The sequence below is a fragment of the Ovis aries genome, chromosome 11 (assembly GCF_016772045.2).
Source record: "Ovis aries strain OAR_USU_Benz2616 breed Rambouillet chromosome 11, ARS-UI_Ramb_v3.0, whole genome shotgun sequence".
In the NCBI taxonomy this organism is placed as follows: Eukaryota; Metazoa; Chordata; class Mammalia; order Artiodactyla; family Bovidae; genus Ovis; species Ovis aries.
The window spans coordinates 51,605,757-51,617,690 of NC_056064.1; the positions used below are offsets into that span (position 1 = coordinate 51,605,757).

The 11,934-nt window shown below is 46.7% G+C and overlaps 2 protein-coding genes across 28 annotated transcripts in view; both read right to left on the reverse strand.

Moving 5' to 3' along the window:
* The window catches only part of ENDOV (endonuclease V), a 103,344-nt gene extending 103,075 nt beyond the window's left edge, over nt 1-269 (reverse strand). For all 21 annotated transcript variants that reach the window (XR_009595619.1, XR_006061390.2, XR_009595620.1 and 18 more), the window contains exon 1: nt 204-269. Coding sequence is in view for 17 of the 21 variants with exons in the window: in XM_060395794.1 (XP_060251777.1) it covers nt 204-259 (56 nt within the window). In the remaining 4 variants the exon portion in view is untranslated. The remainder of the gene's footprint in view (nt 1-203) is intronic.
* Nucleotides 270-5,031: 4,762 nt separating this feature from the next.
* Nucleotides 5,032-11,934, reverse strand: part of RNF213 (ring finger protein 213) — a 127,725-nt gene continuing 120,822 nt past the window's right edge. For 5 of the 7 annotated variants that reach the window (XM_060395801.1, XM_060395802.1, XM_060395800.1 and 2 more), the window contains 5 exons: nt 11,560-11,761; nt 10,418-10,495; nt 9,361-9,555; nt 8,842-8,931; nt 5,032-8,748 (listed from right to left, as the gene is read on the reverse strand). In XM_060395801.1, the coding sequence (XP_060251784.1) occupies nt 8,392-8,748; nt 8,842-8,931; nt 9,361-9,555; nt 10,418-10,495; nt 11,560-11,761 (922 nt within the window). In that variant the 3' untranslated portion in view covers nt 5,032-8,391. The remainder of the gene's footprint in view (nt 8,749-8,841; nt 8,932-9,360; nt 9,556-10,417; nt 10,496-11,559; nt 11,762-11,934) is intronic. The other 2 variants (XM_012186467.5, XM_012186464.5) reach the window with 1 other exon arrangement.

Consider the following 11,934-nt stretch of genomic DNA (forward strand, 5'->3'; position numbering starts at 1 on the left):
CGAAGCTCTACTAGAGACCCACCTGGTCTGGAAGTCCCTCCCTCGAGACCCAGACGCGGTCCCGGAAGCTACAACCCTTTCGCCCGCAAGCCAAAAGCAGGCCCAGGACCCTGGGGCCCCAAGTTAGGGGTTATGAAGTCGGAGGTCCGCGGGGAACCACGTCGCTCCAATCCCCGGACTTTGCGCGTCCCCTGCCTCATTACCGTTTCCAGTCCAACAAGATTTCCTCAGGCGGTTTTCCAGCCGCCTTTCCGGCCATGGCGCTGCCTGGAGCACCCCCTTCCTGTAGCGTCACTTCCGGAGCGCCGCGCGCCGGCGCTATGCCAGCGTCGTCGCCGTGGTAGCGTTTGCAGAGGCTCTTGGACACCGCCATCTGGTGGCCGGAGGCCTAGCTGGGCATTAGCTGCGCTGGAAGAGCGGGTCTTCTGAGTTGGTCTTCTGACGTAGCCGCGAGCTTCTAACGGGATCTGAAAGTTACACTGACAAACACAGATCTGCAGGAGAAAAGCCATGTGTACATATTTTACTGAGTTTCTCCGCGTACCTGCTTACCTTGTGGCTTAGCTGGTAAAGAATCCGCCTGCAATGCGGGAGACCTGGGTTGGGAAGATCTCCTGGAGAAGGGAAAGGCTACCCACTCCAGTATTCTGGCCTGGAGAATTCCATGGACTGTATAGTCCGTGGGGTCGCCAAGAGTCGGACACGACTGATAGACTTTCACTTCTACACGTACAGGGAGGGGACCTTTCACTAGAGAGTGAAGACCCAAAGAAGTGGCCAGAACTAAAGCTTTATACCTATTAGAGAAAGAAACAATGAATTTGTGAAGAACTGATAAGACAAGAGAGGTTTGGACTGTGCGTAGTAAATAGTGAAACCAGATCGAGCTTTCCTCACACAGCCTTCTGGACCCTAAACCTCCTGCCTCTGGTGATAAGAATGTCCCTCTCCTTCCTGGGAGGGGACCTTTCACCTGGGAGATTTGGAGCGGAAAATGGTTGAAGCAGGAGTGATTTTGCTGCTTCTGCCATTGTCTAAAATTTCTCTGGCTTTAGATCAATACACCAAAGTGCCATATTTTGGGGTAGCGTCCTGAACGCCATCACCAAGCATCTTCCGTTTACATGGTACCTTGACCTCAGTTTCAGTGACTCTTTTTGAGGACAGGACACAGTCCTTAGTGGGTCCAGACTCATAAATTTGACCTGGTGGATCTTGGTGAGCGGAAAAACTAAATAGGGACAACCTGGGGGGCATTGACTGACCCCTGCTTGTCAGTTGAAAGAATAATGATTCCATTTGCTTTGTGCTAGGTGTTGTACAAGATGCTGAGGTTACAGCTTCCTGATAGTAGAACTGCAGTTGTGTTAAGTGCTGACATGAAAATAACATGGGAGCCTGTTTAAACTGGTGGTAAAGGAGCCCTGAAGGTTGAGTACAAGAGAGCATTTCAGGCAAAGAGAACAGCACGTGTAAAGGGCTGAGACAGCAAAGAGGTTGGTGTATTTGAAGTACTGAAAGGTGACCAGATAGGCGGAGGTGCAGCGATTTAACCAGCGGTTTATGTTCTTCTAGGGGAATTTAGAGAAGTATATGGATAACTAATCTGAATACAAACCTCAAGAGGAAAATGCAGGAGACTAGGACTGGAGTCTGAGTTTCAGGAAAGGTTTCATATGGCGTTGACCACTGATGGGCCTGGAGATGTGGGTGAGTTTTCAGCTGGGAGAGGGGATGAGGGCTATTTCCTGAGCGCTCACAGCAGACCAGGCCCTGTGGTGTAATTTACCCATGCCCTGTTACTTCTCACCACAGCACTGAGAGGTACTTTACAGATGGGGAAACTGAGGGGTAAAGAGGTCAAGTGGCTTGCCTGAGGTCAGAGAGCGGGCAAATGGGAGGGCCAGGAATTACTCTGGGGTCCACCTGGGCTGTACTCTGCATCAGCCTTGTGTTATAGAGCAGACAGGATGCAGAGGGCTTTCGATCCAGTAATCCGGAGCCATTCACTGGCCTATGGAGACGGAGACAGCTTTTGGGTGCTGAGGAGAGAGCAGTGGTCTGGATGGAGGTCCTGACGTGCTTCAGGGTACAGGCGTGGTGATGCGGAGGGAATGCTGGGGAAAGCGGAACACCCCAGGTGGGTCTCAGTGTAAAGGAAGGGGAGCAGGGTTAAAGGCAGGCCTTTATAGGATGTGCAGTCACAGGGGTGGTTTCCATGTGCTCCCGCTGGGCCCTTTCCTCTCCAGTTTCTCTCTGCTGTTGCCCCAGATGGCTTCCTGAAATAATCCCAACTCCTCAGAAGGAAGCACAGCCCTGCTGTCCTCAGAATACACTTCAGTCTGATGAGGTGTGAATCTTGTCAGCATTTGCTTTCTTGGGAGAAGGCACATTCCTGGTGTTTTTCCAGTTGGAAATAGGATTCATAATGTTTGAGCATGGGACTAATGAATAACTAGAGGGATTAGAAAAAGCAAAAAGCAATATAAATGCAAATCATGGCATGGATGGATGGTTATTCAGCTCAAGGCCTCAGGCTTTCTTCTTCTATTAATATGTCCTCATCTAGTGTCTTTCCAGGTCCAGCTGATACAGTGACCTTATTCTTGGCAAGAACATATTAAGAGATATAGCAGTGCCCCTGTGTGGGGCTGGACATCGGTAGCTTTACCTACTGAGCAAGGCCCTTTTTCACAGTGATTGTCAGTAGAAGTTTGTTTCCAAAGTGGAATTGCCTGAACCTGGGAGGAAATGAAATAGCTCGTGACTGTCTCAGTTAAAACACGATGAAATCCTATAGTCATTGTTATTTAGTCACTAAGTCATGTCTGATTCTCTGTGACCCCACGGACTGCAGTGTTCCAGGCTTCCCTGTCCTTCACTATCTCCAGGAGTTTGCTCAAACTCATGTCCATTGAGTCGGTGATGCCATCCAACCGCCTCATCCTCTGTCGTCCCCTTCTCCTCCTGCCCTCAACCTTTCCCAGCATCAGGGTGTTTTACAATGAGTCAGCTTTTGCCCATCAGGTGGTAAAAGTATTGGAGCTTCAGCATCAGTCCTTCCAGTGAATATTCAGGGTTGATTTCCTTTAGGACTGACTGGTTTGATCTCCTTACTGTCCCAGGGACTCTCAAGAGCTTTCTCAAGCACCACAATTCAAAACCATCAATTCTTCAGCACTCAGCCTTCTTTTTGGTCCAATACTCACATCCATACATGACTACTGGAAAAACCATAGCTTTGACTCTGTGGACCTTTGTTGGCATAGTAATGTCTCTGCTTTTTAATATTTAGTCTAGGTTTGTCATCGCTTTCCTTCCAAGGAACAAGCATCTTTTAAATTTCATGGGTGCAGCCACCTTGTACAGTGACTTTGGAGCCCAAGAAAATAAAATCTGTCACTGTTTCAGCTTTTGCCCCAGGATGCCATGATCTTCGTCTTTTGAATATTGAGTTTTAAGCTAGCTCTTTCACTCTCATCAAGAGGCTCTTTAGTTTTTCTTCACTTTCTGCCATAAAGGCTGTATCATCTGCATATCTGAGGTGGCTGATATTTCTCCTGGCAATCTTGATTCCAGCTTTTGATTCATCCAGCCTGACATTTTGCATAATGTACTCTGTATATAAGTTAACTAAGCAGGGTGACAATATACAGCCTTGACATAATTCTCTCCCAATTTTGAACCAGTCCATTGTTCCATGTCCAGTTCTAACTTTTGCTTTTGGACCTGCATACAGGTTTCTCAGGAGACAGGTAAGGTGGACTGTTATTCCCATCTCTTTTAAGAATTTTTTATAGTTTGTTTTAATCCACACAGTCAAAGGCTTTAACATAGTCAGTGAAACAGAAGTAGATGTTTTACTGGAATTCCCTTGTGTTTTCTATGATCCAATGAATGTTGGCAATTGATCTCTGATTCCTCTGCCTTTTCTAAATCCACCTCATACATCTGGAAGTTCTCAGTTCATGTACTGCTGAAGCTAGCTTGAAGGATTTTGAGCATTACCTTGCTATCATGTGAAATGAGCGCAATTGCATGGTAGTTTGAACGTTCTTTGGCATTGCCTTTTGTTGGGATTGGAATGAAAACTGACTTTTTCCAGTCCTGTGGCCACTGTGGAGTTTTCCAAATTTGCTGGCATATTGAGTGCAGCACTTTATTAGCATCTTTTAGGATTTTAAATAGCTCAGCTGGAATTCCATCACCTCCACTAGCTTTGTTCATAGTTATGCTTCCTAAGGCCCACTTGACACCAGTGAAAGGTAAATAATTTACACACATAGTAAGGTCATAGAAAGAAGACAGTGATCAGTTGTGAAGATTTTCAGGTTAAGTCACCATCATCCTCGTGACTGTTTCTGTTTGGGCTGAAAGCAGAAGGAATTGTGTAGTATGTGAAGTCCAGAAAAATGAATATGAATGGAAACAAGAATGAGTAGGCTGGAGGGCAAGGCCAGGCAGGGTCAGTGGGAAGCTATGGAGGAAGGGAAGGTGGGTGGACTTGACAGATGGGGGACACAGGGCACATCTGTGAACCAGCACTTCCTCTTTCTATGGTTCCAGACCATGGCTTGTCTCCTGGAGGAACCCCTTCTTTTTAGAAGAGAAAATGCAGTTTTCCCCTAAAGCAGTGTTTTGCCACTTGAATGAAAGTGGGCTGCTGGAACCTTATTGTTTCTCTCTCAAGTGTCTTTACTTCCTTTTCCCAAGGAGCTGCTTCCCCAAACCACAATCCAGCTCCCTGCCAGTCAGCTCTTACTCCTCATTGGCTGGAGCTGTGCTATCCTCCCGGAAAATCCTGTTAGGCAGGGAATGAGAGGGCAGCCTTCTAGGGTGAAGCTTTGGCCCCTGAGCCTGGAAACCAGGGAGCAGTGTGAAACTCCACCTCAGCTCTGCTGTCATTTTGTCCAGAGGAAGTTTACCCTGTTACATTCTAAACCAGAGTGCACTTTTTCTGTCCAGAACCTTCCACGTTTTGGACACCCCTGAAAGGACATTTCCACAAACACATGGAACCATTCTCCAAAGTCTCTTCCCCAGAGAGGATTCTTTAGCAAATTTATTGAAACAGGTATGACAAGTATAACAAAATTTACATCTGCCTGGGTTAGATCAGTATATTTCTGTACAAACAACAAGATAGTGTTAGCTAATGACAGTTAACACCTTGAAAGCATAACATACAAAGCAACATATCTTCATCACACACTCCCCTAAAAAAAAACCCCTTCATAACAGCAGGGAAAAAATTCTCCCCTGCCCCCCAAAGGAGGTCTTCACAGGCTGGCCAGCTCATCCCAATTCTGAGATGTCAAAGGAATTCCAAGTGCAAACTGAAATGATGAACAAGCAACTCCCCCACTCCCACATCCATTAAACACACAATCTAGGAAACGGATGTCCTCGCGGAGTGCCTTTGCATAGAATTATTAGATAAACATAGGTTACTATATTACAAGTGGATATGGTACGAGATCCTGGGTCCCGGTGCTCCGCTTCCTCAACCACAGTGAAGAGAAACTAAAATAATGAAACTGGAGCACAGATTGTTCTATAGCTCCCTCCAGTGGCGCTGAAGGGCCTACGTTGTCCTTGGCAAGCATTTTCTATTTTTGTAGCTCTCACCATTCTGTAGGCCCAATTTCAAGTTGATTGAGTCATCATCTTATTCAGAATGTGTGTGAAAGACATTTACCTCTGACTTGTAAACAACTGCTGTTTCAGGGCTAACAGGTGCCGAGCTACCCAGGAACAGGAATTAGTCCAGAGAGGTCAGAAGCACCAGGTAGATTTTGAAAAAATGACACAAGACTTACAGTGAGAATAGCGGCACAAGATTGGGGTGCGTTACTGTTCTCTTTTTCCTTTATCAGAAACTTGCCTGGTTGTATCTTCTGAGTCCGTTTCTGTGCCTTGACTGAGACCCAAAGAAAGGACCAGGTAGTCATACACTTGGGAAAATCAAGATCATAAAAACTTATGTTTTATTTACCAGAATCCTACAGAAGCAAAAACTTCCCCCAGAAATGCCAGAACCAGGCCTTTGATCCAACTTTACACTGATCAACTTTCACTTGGAATTTACTAGAATACTAGAACTGGCAGGAAACCTGGACTTCAGTCCTGTCATTTTGTAGATGTGGAAACTAAGTCACTAAGAGTGTCCTTGACTCTTGGCTCAGTGCTCTTCACAATGAAAGCTTCGGGGCTCTGACCCTTGACATTTGGCAGTAAATCATTTGTGGGTATGGGTGAGGGCTGGCTAGTTTGGCATCAAGGCACTCGCAGAATGGCCTGACTTGTATTTGTATCTTCCTGGAGACCTAGAAGTATTTGTACAATTCTCTGAATTTAAAGGAAAGGAAGAAGGAAGAAAACCAGATTCTCTTTTGTGACTGCAGAATAAACTAGGAAAGAAGGCAAAAATTAATAACCTGATTTTCTGTCCCTCTCAGCATGCAGTAGTCTGAGGAAGAAGGGCCTGGTGTGCTGGGTGCGTGCATGGTAAGAGAGTCGGACACCTGGGGCACAGGTTTGTATGTGTGAAGCTGAGAAGCTATTTTTGGTCTCTCCTGGTCTTTCCTAGAGGATGGTGATTTATTCTAGTTCCATGTAAGCTTCAGTTCTCACCTCCCAATGAATGGTATTCAGAATATGAGGAGATAAGTTTCTGAATATACACATGTTCCTGAAACAGCTTGGCTCTCAAGAATCTGTTAGCCAGCACAGCACATCTTGGTCTCAAATTTAGTGCTGTGCCCACAGCTTTCCTTCTAAGCACCCACCGGTGAGGAGGGAAGAGCCTTCTCTCCCCAAGTCCCCTGTAGAGACAGGAGATAATTCTATCTCATTTGTCGATTCCGTTTCAGTTCAGCAGCCATTTTCCACACAGCGACACAACTGGAAAGCAGTATCTCTTCTGGGAACTGAGATTCCATTTCAGGAGGAATTTCACTGTCTTTAGTCTCCATGTAACTCACCAGTGTATCTCTCAGGCTGAAAAACCAAGGAACAATAGACAGCGTCAAATAGTCATGTGACATAAGGAGTCATGTGATCACTGGTCAGTTTTTGAGGTCATCACAGGACTAAAGTGCTCATTAAGGTCAGTAATACTGAGAGTTAGTTTAAAGACAACTAACTGCTGGCTCAGTGGTTAAGAATCTGCCTACAATGCAAGAGACCTGGGTTCAATCCCTGGGTTGGGAAGATCCCCTGAGAAGGGCATGGCAACCCACTCCAGTATTCTTGCCTGGAGAATTCCATGGACAGAGGAGCCTGGTGGGCCACAGTCCATGGGGTCGCACAGAGTCGGACGCGACTGAGCGCGTGCAGCTAAGCCGCTGAGTCACTGGCCTGGCGCTGGAATCCTGGCTTCAGGGCTCCAGTGCATCCCTGGTGCCCCCACCTTGGAGTGCCCATACTCTACAGGAAGGAGCTCCCCTTGATAAGGGCCCAGCCAGATGGTTCTAAGCACTCTAGTAATACGTCTGCTATACAAAAAATAAAGCCTCACCATTCAAATAAAGCTTCTAGCCCAGTTCATGATTTGTTTAACAAAGATCATAAATTCTCTAGGAAGAGATATTCTTTCCCTACACTAAAAAGTCCGGGATAGTAAAGATCTCTTAAATAAGTTCAGAGAATACAAATGTAAATAGGCATATGCTACAGAGCATAATGGAGGAAAATGGCAATTATGAAGCCCTATGTCAATGAGGAAAACTGGAGTTTATCTATTTAGAAAAACAATAAAGTGAAAATCCCTTCCTCAGACCCCACATTAAAGCACAAGGAAAAAACATGGGAGAATATTTTATAACCTTGGGACAGGACCCTTGGAGGTATATTTTCCTGGAGTCCTCATAGGAAAATTCTCTCAGATTTGGCTTCATAAAATTAAAGACTGAGATAGAACATTTGTAACATACCAGATAAAATATTAAGAAAAATACAAATAGTCCAAAAGAAAAATAATCAAGAGGCAGTTTGGAGGAAGATACACAAATAGCTGATAAATGATTTCAGCCTTACCAGTAAATGGGAAATGTAAGCAAAAATGAGACACCATTTTTGGGCCATTAGATTATTAAAAATATGAAAGATGGATAATATCCAGTGTTGAGTATTCTTTATACATTGGTGTAGCATTTTCTATCAAAGTTAAAATGCACATCTCCCTGACATAGGAGGACTACTACTCATAATGCGAATATATGACTTTTGCAATTGATAATGGTTAATCAGACTTTCCTGATGGCTCAGGGAACAATCTGCCTGCAATGCAGGAGATGTGGGTTCAGTCCCTGGGTCAGGAAGCGGGAAATGACAACCCACTCCAATAATCTTGCCTGGAGCATCCCATGGACAGAGGAGCCTGGCAGGCTATCATTCATGGGGTTGCCAAAAAGTTGGACATGACTTAGTGATTGAACAACAATGGTAAATCAGCAGGAAACCAAATTCTACAGTAAGACAAGAACAATTTCCATGACTATGGAAAATCCTGGGAGACATGGCAGGATGTTGTATGTGTGCCTCGCTTGGCAGGCTTGCAAGCCCGTACCTCCACTCAGGGTTGAAACTCTCTGCAATCTTGGGGTTCTTTAGCTTCAAGATCATCATTTCGTGAAGCTCCAGGAGGAAAGCATCCAGGCCAATCTGATTTAGGAAGGTGTTGAGCAGCTTAGCATTTTCAGGGCTGAGATCAGCTTTGTACCTTGGAATGATTTCCCCAAATGGCTCCTGGAATTAAGTAAGAATAAATGATACATGGAAGCCTGGAAAGGGAATGTGTGGCTCCCTGAGTCCAGGTGGACAGGAAGAGGCCAAACTCACTTTTCCCAGGCGAAGTAGCTGTTCAGACTTGTGGGCAGAGAGGAACTGCCAGAGGGCGATGGTATGTTTTAACTGGCATCTGCTTAAGGCCTGAAAGAGAACAGAAGTCTTAAATATGAGGTCCTGTTTTCATTTGGCCCTGCACTGATTCCACCTCCTTCACTATGGAGGCCACCTCTGCTTCGTCCACTAATTTCCTGCCTCAACTCTGAAATGTCTCTGAAAGCCCTCTCCCACTGCAGCATATCAGGGTCCAGCAGCAGCACGCAGTCTGCGTGCACACCTCAGCAGACCCGTGCTTCCAAAATCTGTACATTCCGAGTACATCTCTGCATCTCCTGTCAATGTGTTCTGTTTACACTGTAGACTGGCTGGGGAATGAGGTATTTTCGACTCTCCTCCTTTTCAAGGGCTGCCTAGATTGGTACTCTCTAGGGGGTGGTATCCCAGTAGGAAGTGGGGAGACGATAGAGGGGACAATGCTGATTTCCTTTGGAAGAGGCCAGACACGAGACCTACCTTTGAAACCAGTGAGGTCGGATCGCCCATCTTCAGCATGTCTTGGATATACACATTTAAGTGCATGTCTGGATCCCCGCCAGCTGTGCTCAGAAACCCCAGTGTGACTTCTATGGCAGAGAGAGCTTCACAGGCATCACTGTATGACTGCAGTTGTCCTCTGATGGCAGTGATGGCCACATTGGGGAGGGGACACTAGGAAGTCAAAAGCAGGATAGGGTCCACAGTTGGGGCATGCTGTGCACCGCTACCCTTTGAGAGTCTTATCTTCATCACTGCCAAGGCCACAGAATGGGACAGGCTCTCTAATAATAGCAGTAGTCTGCACTTGGTGCTTCTTAAGTGTAGCAATATTCAGGTATATTACAGAAAGAGAGATGAACTCGTTGAATGCTCAAATCAACTTTGTGAGGATATGAATATGGATACACACATACACAGATACACAGCCCCCACAAACTCGCACAACACACATAAATCAGAAAAGCAGGAATAAGTAAGTTCTCTGGACCCTTTGCCTCAGCATACACAGTCATGACATCATCTCTAAAATCTACAAGCACAAGATTTCAATCTGTTTATACAGAACAAGGAAACTTCTTCTGGGACTTCCCTGGTGGTCTGGTGGTGAAGAATCCTCCTTGCAATGCAGGGGATGCAGGCTTTACCCCTGGTTAGGGAACTAAGATCCCACATGCTTCGGAGCAACTAAGCCTGACTGCTGCGACTACTAACTGCGTACACTGAGGATCTCGTGTACCACAACTCGTGAGTCTGTGCGCCACAGTGGAAGTTCCCTCACGATATGGTGATGGTCCCGCATGCTGCAACTAAGACCCGAGGCAGCCAAAATAAATAAATAAAAAGATTTGTGAAAACTAAAAAAACTTCTGCTGATCCTGTGTGCCCTCTAGAAAAATCATGGGGCTCAGAACAGAGGGAGGCCCTGAAACTTTGGTGCTCATGGCAAATGCCCTGAGCGAGGGCGGAAGAGTCCTAACGTGGATGGAAACACTCTGGTAAGACAGAGGCACACGCAGATAAGGCTGATCATTACCTGTGGCATTTTGTTCTTGATGTCCATGAAGAGATGCTCATAGTTCCAGTCACGTCTGTATACCAGAGTGGGTAATCCCTAAAGTGAGAAAGAAAAAGATTGGAAATGGAATCCACTGTGGAGGTTTCCATCAGATGACAATATATGCCTGAGCTGAGACTCAACGGTAGTCCCAGGATTTCAGTGCATCAACGGTAGTCCCAGGATTTCAGTGCATCACCCAGCAAAGCAGGCAGCTCCTTTTGCCTCATGATGTGTGTTTAACCCATAATCTATGACACAATGAGGAGCCCAGCCTGTCCCCCATGGCCAAGCAGACACTGTCACATAGTATTCTGTGGCCCACAAACCACCAGTTGCGGGGACACCGTGCTGGCACACTGAGCACAGACTGTGAGCAAGGGGGCACTCAGCTGACAGAGCAGAATGAATGAAGGCTTGAGCTCGAGCAGTTCACCGCCTAACTGCAGGCAGGGAGGAAGCATAAACAGGATGAAGTACCACACCTCTGACTGGACCTGGAAGCAACATGCACAGCGCAGGTAAAGCACAGAACTGCAGCCTGCATTCAGGGAAGAGAGAGTGATCCAGCCTGTGCAGTCATGGGATTCAATGCAGGGCAGTGGATGGCGAGATGCAGTTCTGGATCTTAGAAATGTGGGCTAAAGAGCCTGGAGGCAGGGACTGGTTGGGAGCTACTGCAGCAGTGGAGCTTAAGGACAGATGCTTTGAACTAGAGCAGCGGGCTGGTTGGTGAAACGGAGGCGCCTGATGGTAGAGATGACAGACTGTGTTTGCAGACCAAAGGAAAAGGGGGAAAACAATGAGGTTCAGTGTGGGTGGCTGGTGTTGCCATTAACTACAGCAGAGAAGTCTGGACTAAGTTCATTGAGACCTGCAGTCACCCTTGGGGTACTGAGGTGTGGATTGGATGCATAGACGACTCTGCAGAGCCGTCGGCCCTGAATGCAGGTGTGGTCACAGATACTGGGAGTGTGGACGAAGGGTCCAGAGGATCCCTCATTCTGAAACTGCTGTGATCAAAGCCACAGTTGAGGCAACTTTTGCAAAACAGACACACAGACCACAGACATGTAGACCATGGACACATGGGCCACGTCAATACAGCAGGTCAGCCTTGCCTTGAGGGTCAGCCTAGGCTTGCCCTGAAGGAAGCGGCTGACGATCTGGCGCTGGATCTTCTCCAGGTCAAACTCCTGCAAGGTCTTCCCGCCCTGCTCCACATGGTACTGACAGTTGGAGAGAATCAGTGGAATCAGGTCCCGCTCCACTTCGTAGCTGATGACGTGCAGGTCGGCAATCTCGGAGGCATCGACGGAGTAGCTGGGGACAGACAGACAGAGCTTAGGGTTCCAGTGAGGTGCATGTGGCCTGTCTGTGCAGAGCCAGCTCCTGTCTGACTTTGCCTTAGGCTGTGCAGGTGAAGGGACCCACAAATCTGTGACACTTGTGAGCATAGCTGAAGGGGTTTCTGTTCAAGAAGGACCTGAAGCCTG